Source organism: Oryzias melastigma, linkage group LG1, assembly GCF_002922805.2.
Source record: "Oryzias melastigma strain HK-1 linkage group LG1, ASM292280v2, whole genome shotgun sequence".
In the NCBI taxonomy this organism is placed as follows: Eukaryota; Metazoa; Chordata; class Actinopteri; order Beloniformes; family Adrianichthyidae; genus Oryzias; species Oryzias melastigma.
Genome location: NC_050512.1, coordinates 3,952,076 through 3,964,177, shown reverse-complemented (window position 1 = coordinate 3,964,177; position 12,102 = coordinate 3,952,076). Strand labels below are relative to the sequence as shown.

Here is a 12,102-nt window from a genome sequence, read left to right as displayed (position 1 = left end):
ATGATTAGTTTGGATCTTTAAATAAAGTTTTAGTCATCTAACCGTTTGCATCACTTAACCCTTGAACACCGGAGCTCCATTGTTTATGTTCTTTGATTTACTGTAATCTTTTCAACCGTTGAGCTCTTTTTCTCCTTCACAATCTGCTGAAATTACGCTGATTGTGTTGGTGATTGAAAAGTTACAGTATGTTAAAGATTTTGTGTTTAAGCGTCTCCGATGCCTCCATATATATTTAAAAAAATATATTATTAAAAACATGTAACTGTTCTCCAACTAGAGAGCCTCAGGTTACAGACCCCTTATCCAAACTGAAAAGTATAGCTTTTTCCCCTCCCACTACATTTGCTGTCAAAGTTGCTGGAGCCTATACCATATATCACTGCGGGTGATATCGTTAGGAAACAATAATGAATTGTAGTCAACATGTGGATTTATTGGGTTTTTACACTGAGGTTCGATTGTTTTTGTTTACGATTGATCAGTGATCAGCACCAGCTAAACATACATTATCCCTGTCAGTATGTCGGATTTTCTTTTGCTAACTGCATAAAAACATATAACGTGAAGTTACGCAATACTAATTTTATGTTTCTACTTTTTGTGAATAGTTTCTTTTAACATTGTTGATAAATAACTTTTCTATTTTAAATGTTTGCACCACTAACACATAGCAGCCTCTGAGAGTAGCTTGACATGTTGACCTGCAGGAGGATGAAGCTCATGTCATCAGGCTGTTCTGACTGTGGTTTTTGAAGCGCTTTGATTGGTCAACACCCAATGTTGTTGGAAGGACAAATATCATGCTAATCTTTATTTTAGATTTTTTTTAAACACACTTAAATACAAACATTTCAGTTATATTTAGGTTAAGAAGGTTGCAATGCTTTGTTAAAACATGTCAGGAATGTTTCCCAATGACAAATGTGTCACTCTGAGGCTGCTGAGGTGCATGAGCTCACTTCTGAAATGCATAACTATGACAAGTTTCATCCTTATTACAGTCATTTTGCACAGGCTAGTATCTGACTACATTAGTATTTGGGTTTTTCACAGTTCACATTTTATCTGTCCCCCATTTAGATTATATTGCAGTTCCGTGCAGCCAAGAGGACGACGTCCACAACGTCCAGTCAGTGATCGATTCTCTGTCTTTGGATTATCTGCAGATCAGCCTTTCACACATCACAGGTACAACACAACTCTTTGATACAACAAACACTGAATAGGGTTGTTCTTGTCTTCCAACTTTACTTTTACAATGAGATTGCACACTTTCTATATCATAAAAGGATACTTTCTTTCTTGGACTATATTTTAGGTGAGAATATTGTCAGAGGAGACAAAGAGTCTATCCAGAATCTCCTGGAAATCTTTGATGGTCTTCTGGAATATCTCAGTGAGGAAATCAATGCAGAATCACAGGACTCAGGTAAACAAAGATTGTTTTCTTCGCTTTGATCTCTTTCTTCTAGTTGTTTTATATGGTAACATGTCAGTGAATCGGTGTACAGGCAGCTCGGGATTTTATTCTTATCCAGAGGAGGCTTACACCCAAAATAAGAAAGTTTTCCTCTTATACTGGCTCAGTAAAGCTCACAGGAGAGGATAGTATTATTTACATCCTTATAAAACAAATAAACTCACATTGTACAATGCGCAGGAGTTCTTGGTGTACTTTCTGCTAAAGTACTCTCTTCCTCACTTTGCTGAACAGAAGTTAAATAGAAATCCTGATGTGACTTTAATGCTAACTCATCTGAACATGGATGGAGAGATGACGACCTACAGAATAACTCAACTATGCTTGCATTGACTTGGTGGTTTGAACTCATCTGTAAAAATTAAAATATTGTTCGGTGTAGTTTTTGGTCGTCTGTGGAACCATCCAGCTCCATTTTCCTCTGGTATTTTTTCACTGTTTCCTTTTTCCAGACCACGAACACATACATTGACATTGCTGCAGCCCGTATGAACATTATTCAGAATTTAACTTTATCCTGAGTTTCCTTTTCTTTAGTTATTAATTTATTTATTATCTTTAAAGCCTTTTTACATGCTTCTTTTTTTAACCAAACTTTTAGACGTCGTAGGAACCAGCTCTGTAAATAGAAATACCAGTGTTGTATTTCAATGCCAAAGGGAATTTTTGTATGTTTCACATTTCTGATCATTTGTTTAGTAGACAAGCCAGTAAAAATACTACATTCTTTTATGATGATTAAACTTTTTTAACTTGATTTGTTAAAATTTTACATTTTTATATGGTAGAGAAATCCCAAACTGATTTCTGTTTTTCCTTGGCTGATTGGTTTTGCTTTTCCTTGCAGAGGAGCTGAAGGACGTTCTCCAGGAGGATGAACACAGTGAAAACACAGAACAGGGAAGTGTTTGTGCCACAAAGCAGACGGAGACACAGCTGGAGGGAGTCTCCCTGTCATCTAGTGGAGAGTGAGTCCCACCACAAAAACCGGAACACAAAACAGTTTTTTATTTACAGAGAAATGTCTTCATTTATGAAAGATTGTTGGTGCTACATTTATTTGGCTTTACACCACATTTTAGGAAAGTCAGCAGGTTAAGCTGTTTAAGGCTCTTGTCTTCTGCACAACCTTTGAATTTGCAATCTCTTTTATAAATCAATAATCATTGACTGTCTTCAGTTCATCTTAAATTTACCTCCATTTCAGCCACAAAAAACCATCAGTTATGAGTTAAGATAACATCCAATTTTTGTTTTTTTGGTTTCCACACAATAAGCTGCAAGTTCACTGTTGATGTTTTATTTATTTATTTTTTTGTTAGTTTAATGTATTCATTAAATCTATGGTGGGTCACATCATTTTGTTTAGATCTGCTGTTCAGTCCAGTAAACCGTCCCTCCATTCCTGCTCTGCTGATGGAGTGGAATCCACCAGTGAGCTCATCGGACTGGGAGTCTCAGCGCGCAACTTTACTGGCAAACAAGGTAAAAAGCAAAAAGCCTTTGTCATCATGCACCGCCATGGCGGGCCCCTTTAAGTTTTTGTTCTCCTTTTGTGCTCGTACTCTGTTCTCTAATCTGAGGATGTGTTCAGACTGGACAGATTTGGTTCTCTTAAAGTGAACCTGTTTCCTCACTGGCTCTTTTCACCCTGAATAAACTTTACAAATATGTTTTATTGTTTGCTTTTTGGTAACTTTGTTGCTTTAAACTACTAGCTTAGCAATCCGGGTACCCATGCAGTTAGCTTCTTTAAGTCACGTGACCCAGAGGAATGTTGAGAACAGAATCAGGGAATCTTTTAAAATAAAACTTCCTTTAGGATCAGAAAATAAATAAAAAAAGGAAATAATCTAAGTTATCACATCTATTTATTATGTTCTGTCTGCGGCCCGGTAGCATGTGACCCGGGAATAGGGAACCACTGCACTAGAGGACCGTAGACCAGGGCCGCTCTCAGACCCATCTTTAGAGGTGGTCTCAGTTCATTTCCGATCAGATTGAACTTTAGTTCGCCCTGAAGAGGTCTTTAGTGATTTTGTTTACAAGCTTTGGTTCAAACAGAAACGTCTGGTTGACAGCGGTCTGAATTGGGGCTCCCACAAACGATAATTTTATTAGTCGACTCATCACCGATTGCTTTTTCTGGTTATTTGCCTAATCGGGTTATGCGTAAACTGGATATAAAACACACATTTAAACCATCATTAGCCTAACACTTAAAATCCTCTCTGTTTGCGCTAATGTTAGCTTAGCTAGAACACGATCCCTCTTCATCGTTATCCTACTGTTCATGCATCATCGGACACTTCTTTCTTTGATTCTTGTTCTATGTTTCCCACTTTGGTGTGTTGTTATGGTACCAGAGTCTTCCTATCACTTCACATCACTACTGACCCAGATTAGCACTACTGGTTACATGTGTCACAGACAATACGCATCATAGTTTTGAGGTTTAAAAATCAAACGCCTAGTCGACCATTAGATTAGTCGTCAACTAATTTAATAGTCATGACTAATCGACTAATCGTGGGGGCTCTAGTCTAAATACAGACCAAACACAAGATTCAGGACTCGATTAAGCAGACTTAGTCCAGATTATTGGAGTTTTCCAGTCTGATACTCTTTTAAGTTTGTTTTTTCCACGCGCTAAATTATATTTGGCTTTGCAAACCTTTGAAATCCCTTGGATTTGACGCATCTGCATGTTTATATTCACAGAGTTGGACTTTAAAATATGTTTACCTGTTTAGAGGAGACCCCACCAACAATACATGCAATTAATTTATCAAAATACTTCTTAAACCATTTTCTTCAATATGTTCATTATTTATAAAAATCCTATAACCAGCCAAAGTTGGCTTCAGAGTAGGTTAAAAGAATTGCTAAAATTCATCTTTGATTTCATGAATCTGGATGGAACTGAATTGGAAAATGGGCATCAACTGTTTTTTTAAGATTTTTTATTTTTTTTGTCCGTCAAACCTCAGACACCGTTTCTCCTCCAGCACCTGGAGAACATCCGGAGTCAGAGATGCCATCAGCTGTTGCTCTGCAGCCGCCAAACCAGAGCGCCGCACCACGCAGCCACGGATCCAGCACCCGGTCTCAGAGTCACCCTCCTGCAGCGGGCGGCAGCAGACGGCTGCAGGAGGAGGAGGAGGAGGAGGAGGAAGGGGCTGTTTCTGCCAAAACTCAGGTATCCTCACAAACACTGCATGAAGACCAAACCTTTCTTTATATCTAAAGTCACATCCTGACACTTATGAGAGAATTCCTGCATGTTTGAACATCTGCTGACAGTATTTGTGTTTCACTTCCAAAGCAGACTGCTTTTATTGTTAGTGTTCATCTTGGCATCATATGACCTTCTTCAGTCATCTTGCTGACTCATCATTTTGAACATGAAATCGCTGCAGTGGGAAGTACTGCTCTTACGCAAGAATGTCTTTAGAATGAGTCCAGACGCGTGTCTGAAGTCTCTCACTTGACTGACTGCTTTCATAAAACTCTGTAAATGATAAAAGCCACTTTTAAGAAGTGTCTACAAACTTCCTAAAATTCATTCTCACAACACAGAAGTATTTGGCTTTAATAACGGGAGAACGAACAACACAACGTTTCTGTTCACCAACTTAAGAAAGAATTTTTATTTATCTATTGTGTCTTTACTGTATATAACACTTTGCTGTCATTGTGAGTACAAGATGAGCAGGATTTCAGATGGAAAAAAGTAAAAGCTTCACATATATATTTACTTTTCTGTTATAAACTGTTCGAGCTCAGAGAGTTCTAAAAGTGTTTCCTTTCAGACCTCTGAGCCGCTCACCAATGGAGCTCATTCTCCTGCTGTCTGCCGCTCTCCAGGTGAGTCAGGATGGATGTTGGTGGATTGATCCTCTAAATTCAGGCGGTTCTTTTTGTTATTAAAATATCCTGTTTCCTTGTGATGTCTGATTCCCAGCTGCCAGCGAGCAGTCGTCCTCCAGCCAGCACAGGAGCAGAGCGGCGGAGCAGCAAACCCTGCAGGTATGACGGCAGCGGGGCGTGGCTCCTCCCAGTTCCACTGCAGGCATGAGTGCACGTGGAACATGTGGAATGTTGTTGTTCTAGTTCTCTGACGGCCATCTAAAGCAGCATGTGAGGAAGTTTTCTCTACATCTGCTCCCGACTGTAAAACTCACTTTATCACCAACTCCTTCCAAACCACAGCCGGCCAACGGAGGCCAGAGGAAGGTGCTTTTTCGGACGCAGCCAGACGTGCTCTTCCTCACCTTGCAGGATGAGGTTACAGCCAGCAGCCCGTCTCCACCAGACACGGACGAAGAAGGAGATCACAGCTGCATGCTCAGGGAGATGAGGCACAGGAGCAGAAGAAGCTCTGGGTAATACTAAATTCAAATTAAGTCTGTGTGTTACTTCTAGAGCTGTTGTACTATCTGTTCTTCTAGGATCTATTTATTTGCTTTTTTATTTACTTATTTTTAAATAATCAAAGTTAGTGTCATTTTAAATCTTGATTCTGATATTTTCACCTTTACTTCAAATGAATATTGGTTCCAAATATCGGTTATTGGCCCTGTTAACCACTGATTATTGGCATTGATCTGTGATCTCCTCTCTTAAAGGAAATCCAGGATGACTCCAGACGGTTTGGATGAGCCTCTGTCCTCCCGCAAAGAGAGGAACAAGCGGGCAGAACGAGAGCTGCACCACATTTCAGAGAAACTCTCCCATCGACTGGAAGAACTCGACGAAGTTCGTCTGCTTTTGTTGATCTCTGTGTGAACGCTGAGTGTCTTTATAGAGAATCAGCTGAGTGTAGCATCAGTCAACAGGTGTGTTCTTTCTCCCTGTGTAGATGCTCAGGCGAGTTTTAGGTGAAAGCGGAGAGTTCAGGGAGGAGGACCAGCAGGAGCCTCAGAGGACTCACAGACAGCACACAGGTTCGTCTGCACTCTCAGGAAAACATGAAGGCTGAAAGGACTGGTAACAAACTAAACTTTATTTGTTTTCAGGAACAGATGGAGAAGAATCTCCTCCACACGCTCACTCCTTGAGCTCCTCTCCTCTTGGAGATCAGCGTTCTGCCCACGGACAGTTGGAGGACGCCGTGGCAGAGGCGTTGAGCCTGGAGGATGACAGTCGAATGAACGCAGTCACGGCAAATCGCTCAAGTAGAGGGAAACGGCCGTGCCGATCATCTCAGTTTAGTGAGGTATGACACCAGGGGGATAAATCTGACAAATGTTTCCCTGTTTTTTGTGTGTGTTTTTGCTAGGGCTGGGTATCACCAATAATTTACAGAATCGATTTAATTTACCAGAGCCTGGATTGATTCAATTTATTTATTTATTTATTTCTTATTATTATTATTTTGATCCTTCAATTTTAGTTTACTGATTTAGACACATTTGTTTAGAAATACATTAATAATCTATATATGTTTGGAATATATTCATATTAATCTGATACACATACTGTAAAATGTATTAGTGAAATTATAGCGATATTGATAATACCATACAGTGTTACATGGATTCTCAAACGGAAACACTCCAACAATTGTTCTGCCTCTCCTGGAGGGCGTTTCAGTTTGACCACTAGGTGGCGATTGTGCTATAGCATTACCCCTTATTCCAGAAGAAGAAGAAAGTATGAGGAAAAAAACTGTATTTTAAACCACAAATAGTTACTTTAAAACATATTTCCTTAAAAGAGAAAATTCATGCTGTGAGGTTGTAAAGATGTTCATTTAGTCAACAATGGATGTTTAGGTTGACCAAGTGTTAGCATTAGCCGCCCTATGGGAAATCCCATTATACACTAGCATCAAGCTAGCGGACTTTAGTAATATGCATTAGATTGATTCAGGTCTATTGATCAACCCAGCCCTAGTTTTTTTCTTCTATGGAGGAACCCCCACACTCTTAATTAAAAAATAAATACAAGAAAAGGGAAAAAAAGACAAATGTAGTTTGAAAGTAATTTTAGGCAGATTCATTTCTGTCATTTTTTGACTGATTTTTTTTTTTTAATGAAACAGAAGGAACCTTTATATCAGGAACTAAACAGCAACACCAAAGCCTCTGTTTTTGGCTGCTTCATTCTTTGTGTCCTCTCACTCACAGCTGTACTTCCTCCCCTCAGTATCTGGACAGTGATGCCTACGAGGAGGAGCTGAGAAGATATGAAGCAAGGCAGCAAGCGGAGCTCCTGGAGGCTCGCCTCGACGCCCAGAAAGCTGTGAGTTACAACGGCTCCACAGTGTCTGCTGTTCACACACACGGCTGCTGTAAGAGCTTCTGTTGGGTCAAACTTAGCAACATCTTTCTGCAAAGTACGGTAACTGAACATGGAAGCTGCTGCTGTTGGTTTTCTGCTCCTGGTTCTGTTCAGATCTGAACCACAGGTAGAAAAAACTGATGTTTCTCTGATGGCGTCTCCCCCTCTAATGTTCCACAGATACAAGTCGTCCACGCCACAGGCAAAAACCTGCAGGAGTTCACCAGCTCAGAACTGAATGACTGTTTTTTATTAGGCTCTTTCACTCAGCTGACATTTACTGTAGGACTGCGGGCAGACTGTATTAAAGGGTTATTTCAGCCCATTTGATACCCTCGATGTCGATTGGCTGAAGGGCATCTTTGTTTCAGATCAAAACAAGGATCAGTTTGATCTTGAAGGAGAGGATCTATTAAAAAAAGGCATCTGATTTGTCAGTTTATAACTTGCATAATAGAAATATTATCATGGAAGAAGAGAAGATTGTTAAGAGCAAGAAAGGTTATTCTGACTAATAGAATGACAGAGAAATAACTTTATTTCTCAATAGAAGTCTATGGGAGTTTGGTTAACGGCAGGTACTTCCTGTTTGGAACATGAGGGGGGAGGGGTTACTCAGTCCAGTTCTCTTATACAGTTAGTTAGGGTTGTTTCTTTAAAGGGCGGGAACACCTGTAACTGTTCAGGTGGCTGAGTTTTATAGATCTCAAAGCCTACAGGTTCCTCTTTTTTGAAGGTCCCCCAGGGAACATATATCAGACACAAAGGTTCCTACCCTTTTACGTCCCTGATACTACAGTCCCCTTTCTTAAAGGAAGAACTTCAGGGTAACATCACTAAAATGTTTCAGTAAACCTCTTAGTAAACATGTGTTCATTAACAAAACGAACATTTCTAAGTGCTTATATCTGTGAAACCCTTAGGAACAGCATTTAAACACAAAATATATCTAGTCCGTCCAAACACTGTTCTAAATACACCAGATTCTAACAGAGAGGTGCGCTCGATTCTAATCTGTTAGAATCCAAGCCTGTTTCTAAGAAGTTCATTTCTATCAGCACCTATTCATTTTGCACATCAGTTGAAAACAAGTATTTCTTTTGCACATTATTATATTGGGCATATTTGTATTGAAAAATGTCCCTGTTACATTGCTATTTAAGTCAGTCTGAAAATTTGTCCAGACCATTGAAATGCACTTTATGATGTGTACCAGACTGAAAAAGCTAATAGTGTTTGTACTACCTGTTTTTCAATTCATTTACAGGTAAAACAGGTTCTGCAAATTTGATTGAATACATAAGAGCCATATGCTCTCATTTTGAACTTGCAAATATTTTTTTCTCAAGTATTAAAAAAGATATTCGCTGATTATCGGTATCTGTATCGCCTACAAGACGCCGGAAAATATCGGATATCGGTTGCAAAAAGTCAATATCGTGCATCACTACAGTCAATGGTTCTACATCCTTCTAAAGCCAGGATCTCCTCCACAGCTGTGACAGCATCATGTTGTACGACTGCCATTATGTGGCAGTTCATATGAAACCAAATATTTTTATTGCAGATCTGACTTTTTCTGAACTGTAAAGACTGAGTTTTCGTCAAAAGTAATGTAACTATTTTAAACATTTGTTGAACTGCTTGCTTTTGGTTATGTGGATGTCTGTACCTCAATGTTTCCTTGTTCTGTAATCCTTAATCGTGAGGATGTTTGTGTTGAATGCATGTGCAGGAGCGGGAGTACAGAGAGGCCATACTCGGGGTTGACTCTGAAGAGGTCAGACTGTCTCCGCCCAAAGCAAAAGCTCAGCACAGAACACAAGCTAACACGCCTGCAATGAGAAAACCGAGGCGCCCGGAGTCCAGGAGGAAAGCTCCTCAGAGTAAGTCCACGTTGTTATTCCTCAGCTGATGCTTCGCCGCAACAAGGCTGCAGTTTTCCTGCTTTCAACTTTACCCCGATGGATTTGTCACTAAAAGCTGGTAGAAATCTGTCCCTTTACGTTAGAGATTCACCGTCTTTTTTATCTGTCCAGTGACAATCAAAGAGAACGACCTTCTCCCCCTGTTACGGGACGAGCTGCCTCACCTTCACGTCTCTCATCGTGCCCTGCGCGGCATGTGGGAGCAGCAGATGCAGCAGGTGGACAGGCTCCACGCCGCCGCGTCCTCTAACAGCCACCGCCGTCGTAAAGTTTCCAACCAGGTACGTGGAGCATGTGAGTGCTGCACACGCAGTGAACGTGCTGCTTTAACATGTCCCGTTTTGACTTGCAGCTGGAGGAGGCTCAGAGGAAGTACGACCTGCTGCTGGAGCTGGTCCGCAAAGACCAAGAGCACAGCAAACGGCTGGTAATCATCGGGCCGCAGACGCTGCTCCGGTTAAAGTGAGCACTCACAAGAACACGTGTTGTGTCCTCCAGGGAGACTTTAAGGAGCGCATCAAGCAGCAGAAGTCCGCCCAGAACAGACTGAGGGAGCAGAGGCAGCAGGTGGCCCGCGGCAAAAAGTACCACAGCGACTTCCACGTCCAGCACCGCGCCCGCATGATGAGGGCCCGCACTAAGGAGGAGCGGGTGAGGAGGAGGCAGAGGACGCCGTTTCTGACCCGCCTCCTGCAAGTCCGGGTCTCACAGTGTGTGTGGATCCGCAGGTTTTCCGGCAGCTGTTTCAGGAGGGTTTGGAGTTGCAGAAGGCGCGGCTCAGAGAGCAGAGAGTTCACGCCAGGGAGCAGTGGGCGGAGCGCCAGAGGCAACACCAGGACCAGATCGAGTCCATGGAGAACTACTACAAAGACCAGGTGAGGCGCGGCGTCCTTCAGCTCAGCACACGCGAGTCACCGCCTGATGAAATGACTCCCGTCTCTCTGTCAGTTTTCACTACTGGCTGAAAAACTTGCACAGGAGCGAGAAGAGGTCCAGGTCAGGAAAACGGCTCAAGAGAAGGTACATATTTATCTAAAAAACAGACATTTATTGTTTAAGCCACACCTTTTTTTCTATTCAGTCAAGAATTAGGCTCAATCAAAAATGTAGCCTTGGTGTTGCATGTTTTCTCCCAGGCTCTGCTAAAGATGAAGAGAGAGCTGCGTTCTCGTATGGAGCGTGAGATCGGCGAACTGCAGAAGATCATCGTCCAGAACGACGAGGACGACTACATCCAGGATCTGGAGGTCCAGAGGCTGCGCAACCGAGTCCACATGGCTTCCTTCCAGTACAACACCAGCTATTTGCACTGATGCAGCAACTGGAGGCTTTTAGTCCAGACGGAAAGCGACTTTCACAGCAGAGAGGAAAGTACAAGAACCTGATGCAGTCTTCAGACTGAAACCAACGAATCAGGATTGTGTAGAACGAACTGAAAACACAACAATGTAGCTAGTAGTGACTCGTTGTCCTTACCTCAGCTGATCTTAAAACACCTTAGACCAAACTCCCAGCCTCCTCGGGCTCAACGAGTCTGATCTGATCTCACTGTGTGGTCTCTGTGCACTTTTTACTGTACTTGCTGTATTCATTTGCCAAATATGGACTCAAAAAGTCCTGATTTGGCAAAGTAAAAGTATGAAATGTCACACTGACAAGACTTAACCTTTTTACTAAAGGAAACATTTGGTCTTCCTTTAATATTTTAACCAAGGAAATGAATTATTTATTTAACTTTATTTTTAACTTGAATTTTATCAAAGGCTACGATAATCATTCTGTCTTCATTTCTGTGATTGTTTTTTTTAACCTCAGACAAATCCTTAAAATAGACCAGGAGTTGAATCTCTAACACTATTTTCCTGACACTGTGAAGTCTTCATGTGTGCTCTGTCACAACACATTAAACGAGTGGAATCCGTCCTGGTTGTGTTTCTGTTTTAGACTTTACAAGGTTTACACACTGAACGCTTGTACTTTAAAGAGATCAGCTGGGATGGTGAGACTACTGATGAGAGCATCACATTTGTAGAAGTTCAGGTCTCACCTCTTAATGACATCTGAACTCTATCTTCATATGTGGCAGTTATTAAAACCCTCTGACTCATAATCTGGTGAGATCCTCCAGCTGATTCCTTCAAAATAAAAGCTCTCGCTCTAACTGGCATAAATAATTAAAGGTTAGTACATCAAAAGCACTGTTGTCCTTTAATTACCAAAACCTTCCATTGAGACAGATGTTCACTGGAGCCAAATAGTTTTTTCATGTCAGATGTTATGGATTTTTTTTCTTTCAACATAAATCCTCAACATAAAGACAATAGACTTCCCACTTCTGATTGAGAATATGGTAAATTGGGCGGGACGGTTCTAGTTTTGGATGGGACTGTTCTAGTTTTACGTGCT

At 41.2% G+C, this 12,102-nt stretch overlaps 1 protein-coding gene across 2 annotated transcripts in view; it reads left to right on the top strand.

The window, feature by feature from the left end:
* Window positions 1-11,619, top strand: part of LOC112137421 (centrosomal protein of 95 kDa) — a 13,979-nt gene extending 2,360 nt beyond the window's left edge. The window contains exons 3-21 of one of the 2 annotated variants that reach the window (XM_024259744.2): window positions 1,084-1,191; window positions 1,322-1,432; window positions 2,331-2,451; window positions 2,853-2,968; window positions 4,492-4,682; window positions 5,296-5,350; window positions 5,448-5,512; window positions 5,696-5,868; window positions 6,112-6,241; window positions 6,345-6,429; window positions 6,502-6,701; window positions 7,634-7,729; window positions 9,504-9,654; window positions 9,808-9,977; window positions 10,049-10,123; window positions 10,195-10,347; window positions 10,425-10,571; window positions 10,645-10,716; window positions 10,833-11,619. In XM_024259744.2, the coding sequence (XP_024115512.1) occupies window positions 1,084-1,191; window positions 1,322-1,432; window positions 2,331-2,451; window positions 2,853-2,968; window positions 4,492-4,682; window positions 5,296-5,350; window positions 5,448-5,512; window positions 5,696-5,868; window positions 6,112-6,241; window positions 6,345-6,429; window positions 6,502-6,701; window positions 7,634-7,729; window positions 9,504-9,654; window positions 9,808-9,977; window positions 10,049-10,123; window positions 10,195-10,347; window positions 10,425-10,571; window positions 10,645-10,716; window positions 10,833-11,009 (2,396 nt within the window). In that variant the 3' untranslated portion in view covers window positions 11,010-11,619. Of the gene's footprint in view, window positions 1-1,083; window positions 1,192-1,321; window positions 1,433-2,330; window positions 2,452-2,852; window positions 2,969-4,473; window positions 4,683-5,295; window positions 5,351-5,447; window positions 5,513-5,695; window positions 5,869-6,111; window positions 6,242-6,344; window positions 6,430-6,501; window positions 6,702-7,633; window positions 7,730-9,503; window positions 9,655-9,807; window positions 9,978-10,048; window positions 10,124-10,194; window positions 10,348-10,424; window positions 10,572-10,644; window positions 10,717-10,832 lie in introns of both variants that reach the window. The other variant, XM_024259743.2, reaches the window with a different exon arrangement.
* The last annotated feature ends 483 nt before the right edge of the window (window positions 11,620-12,102 follow it).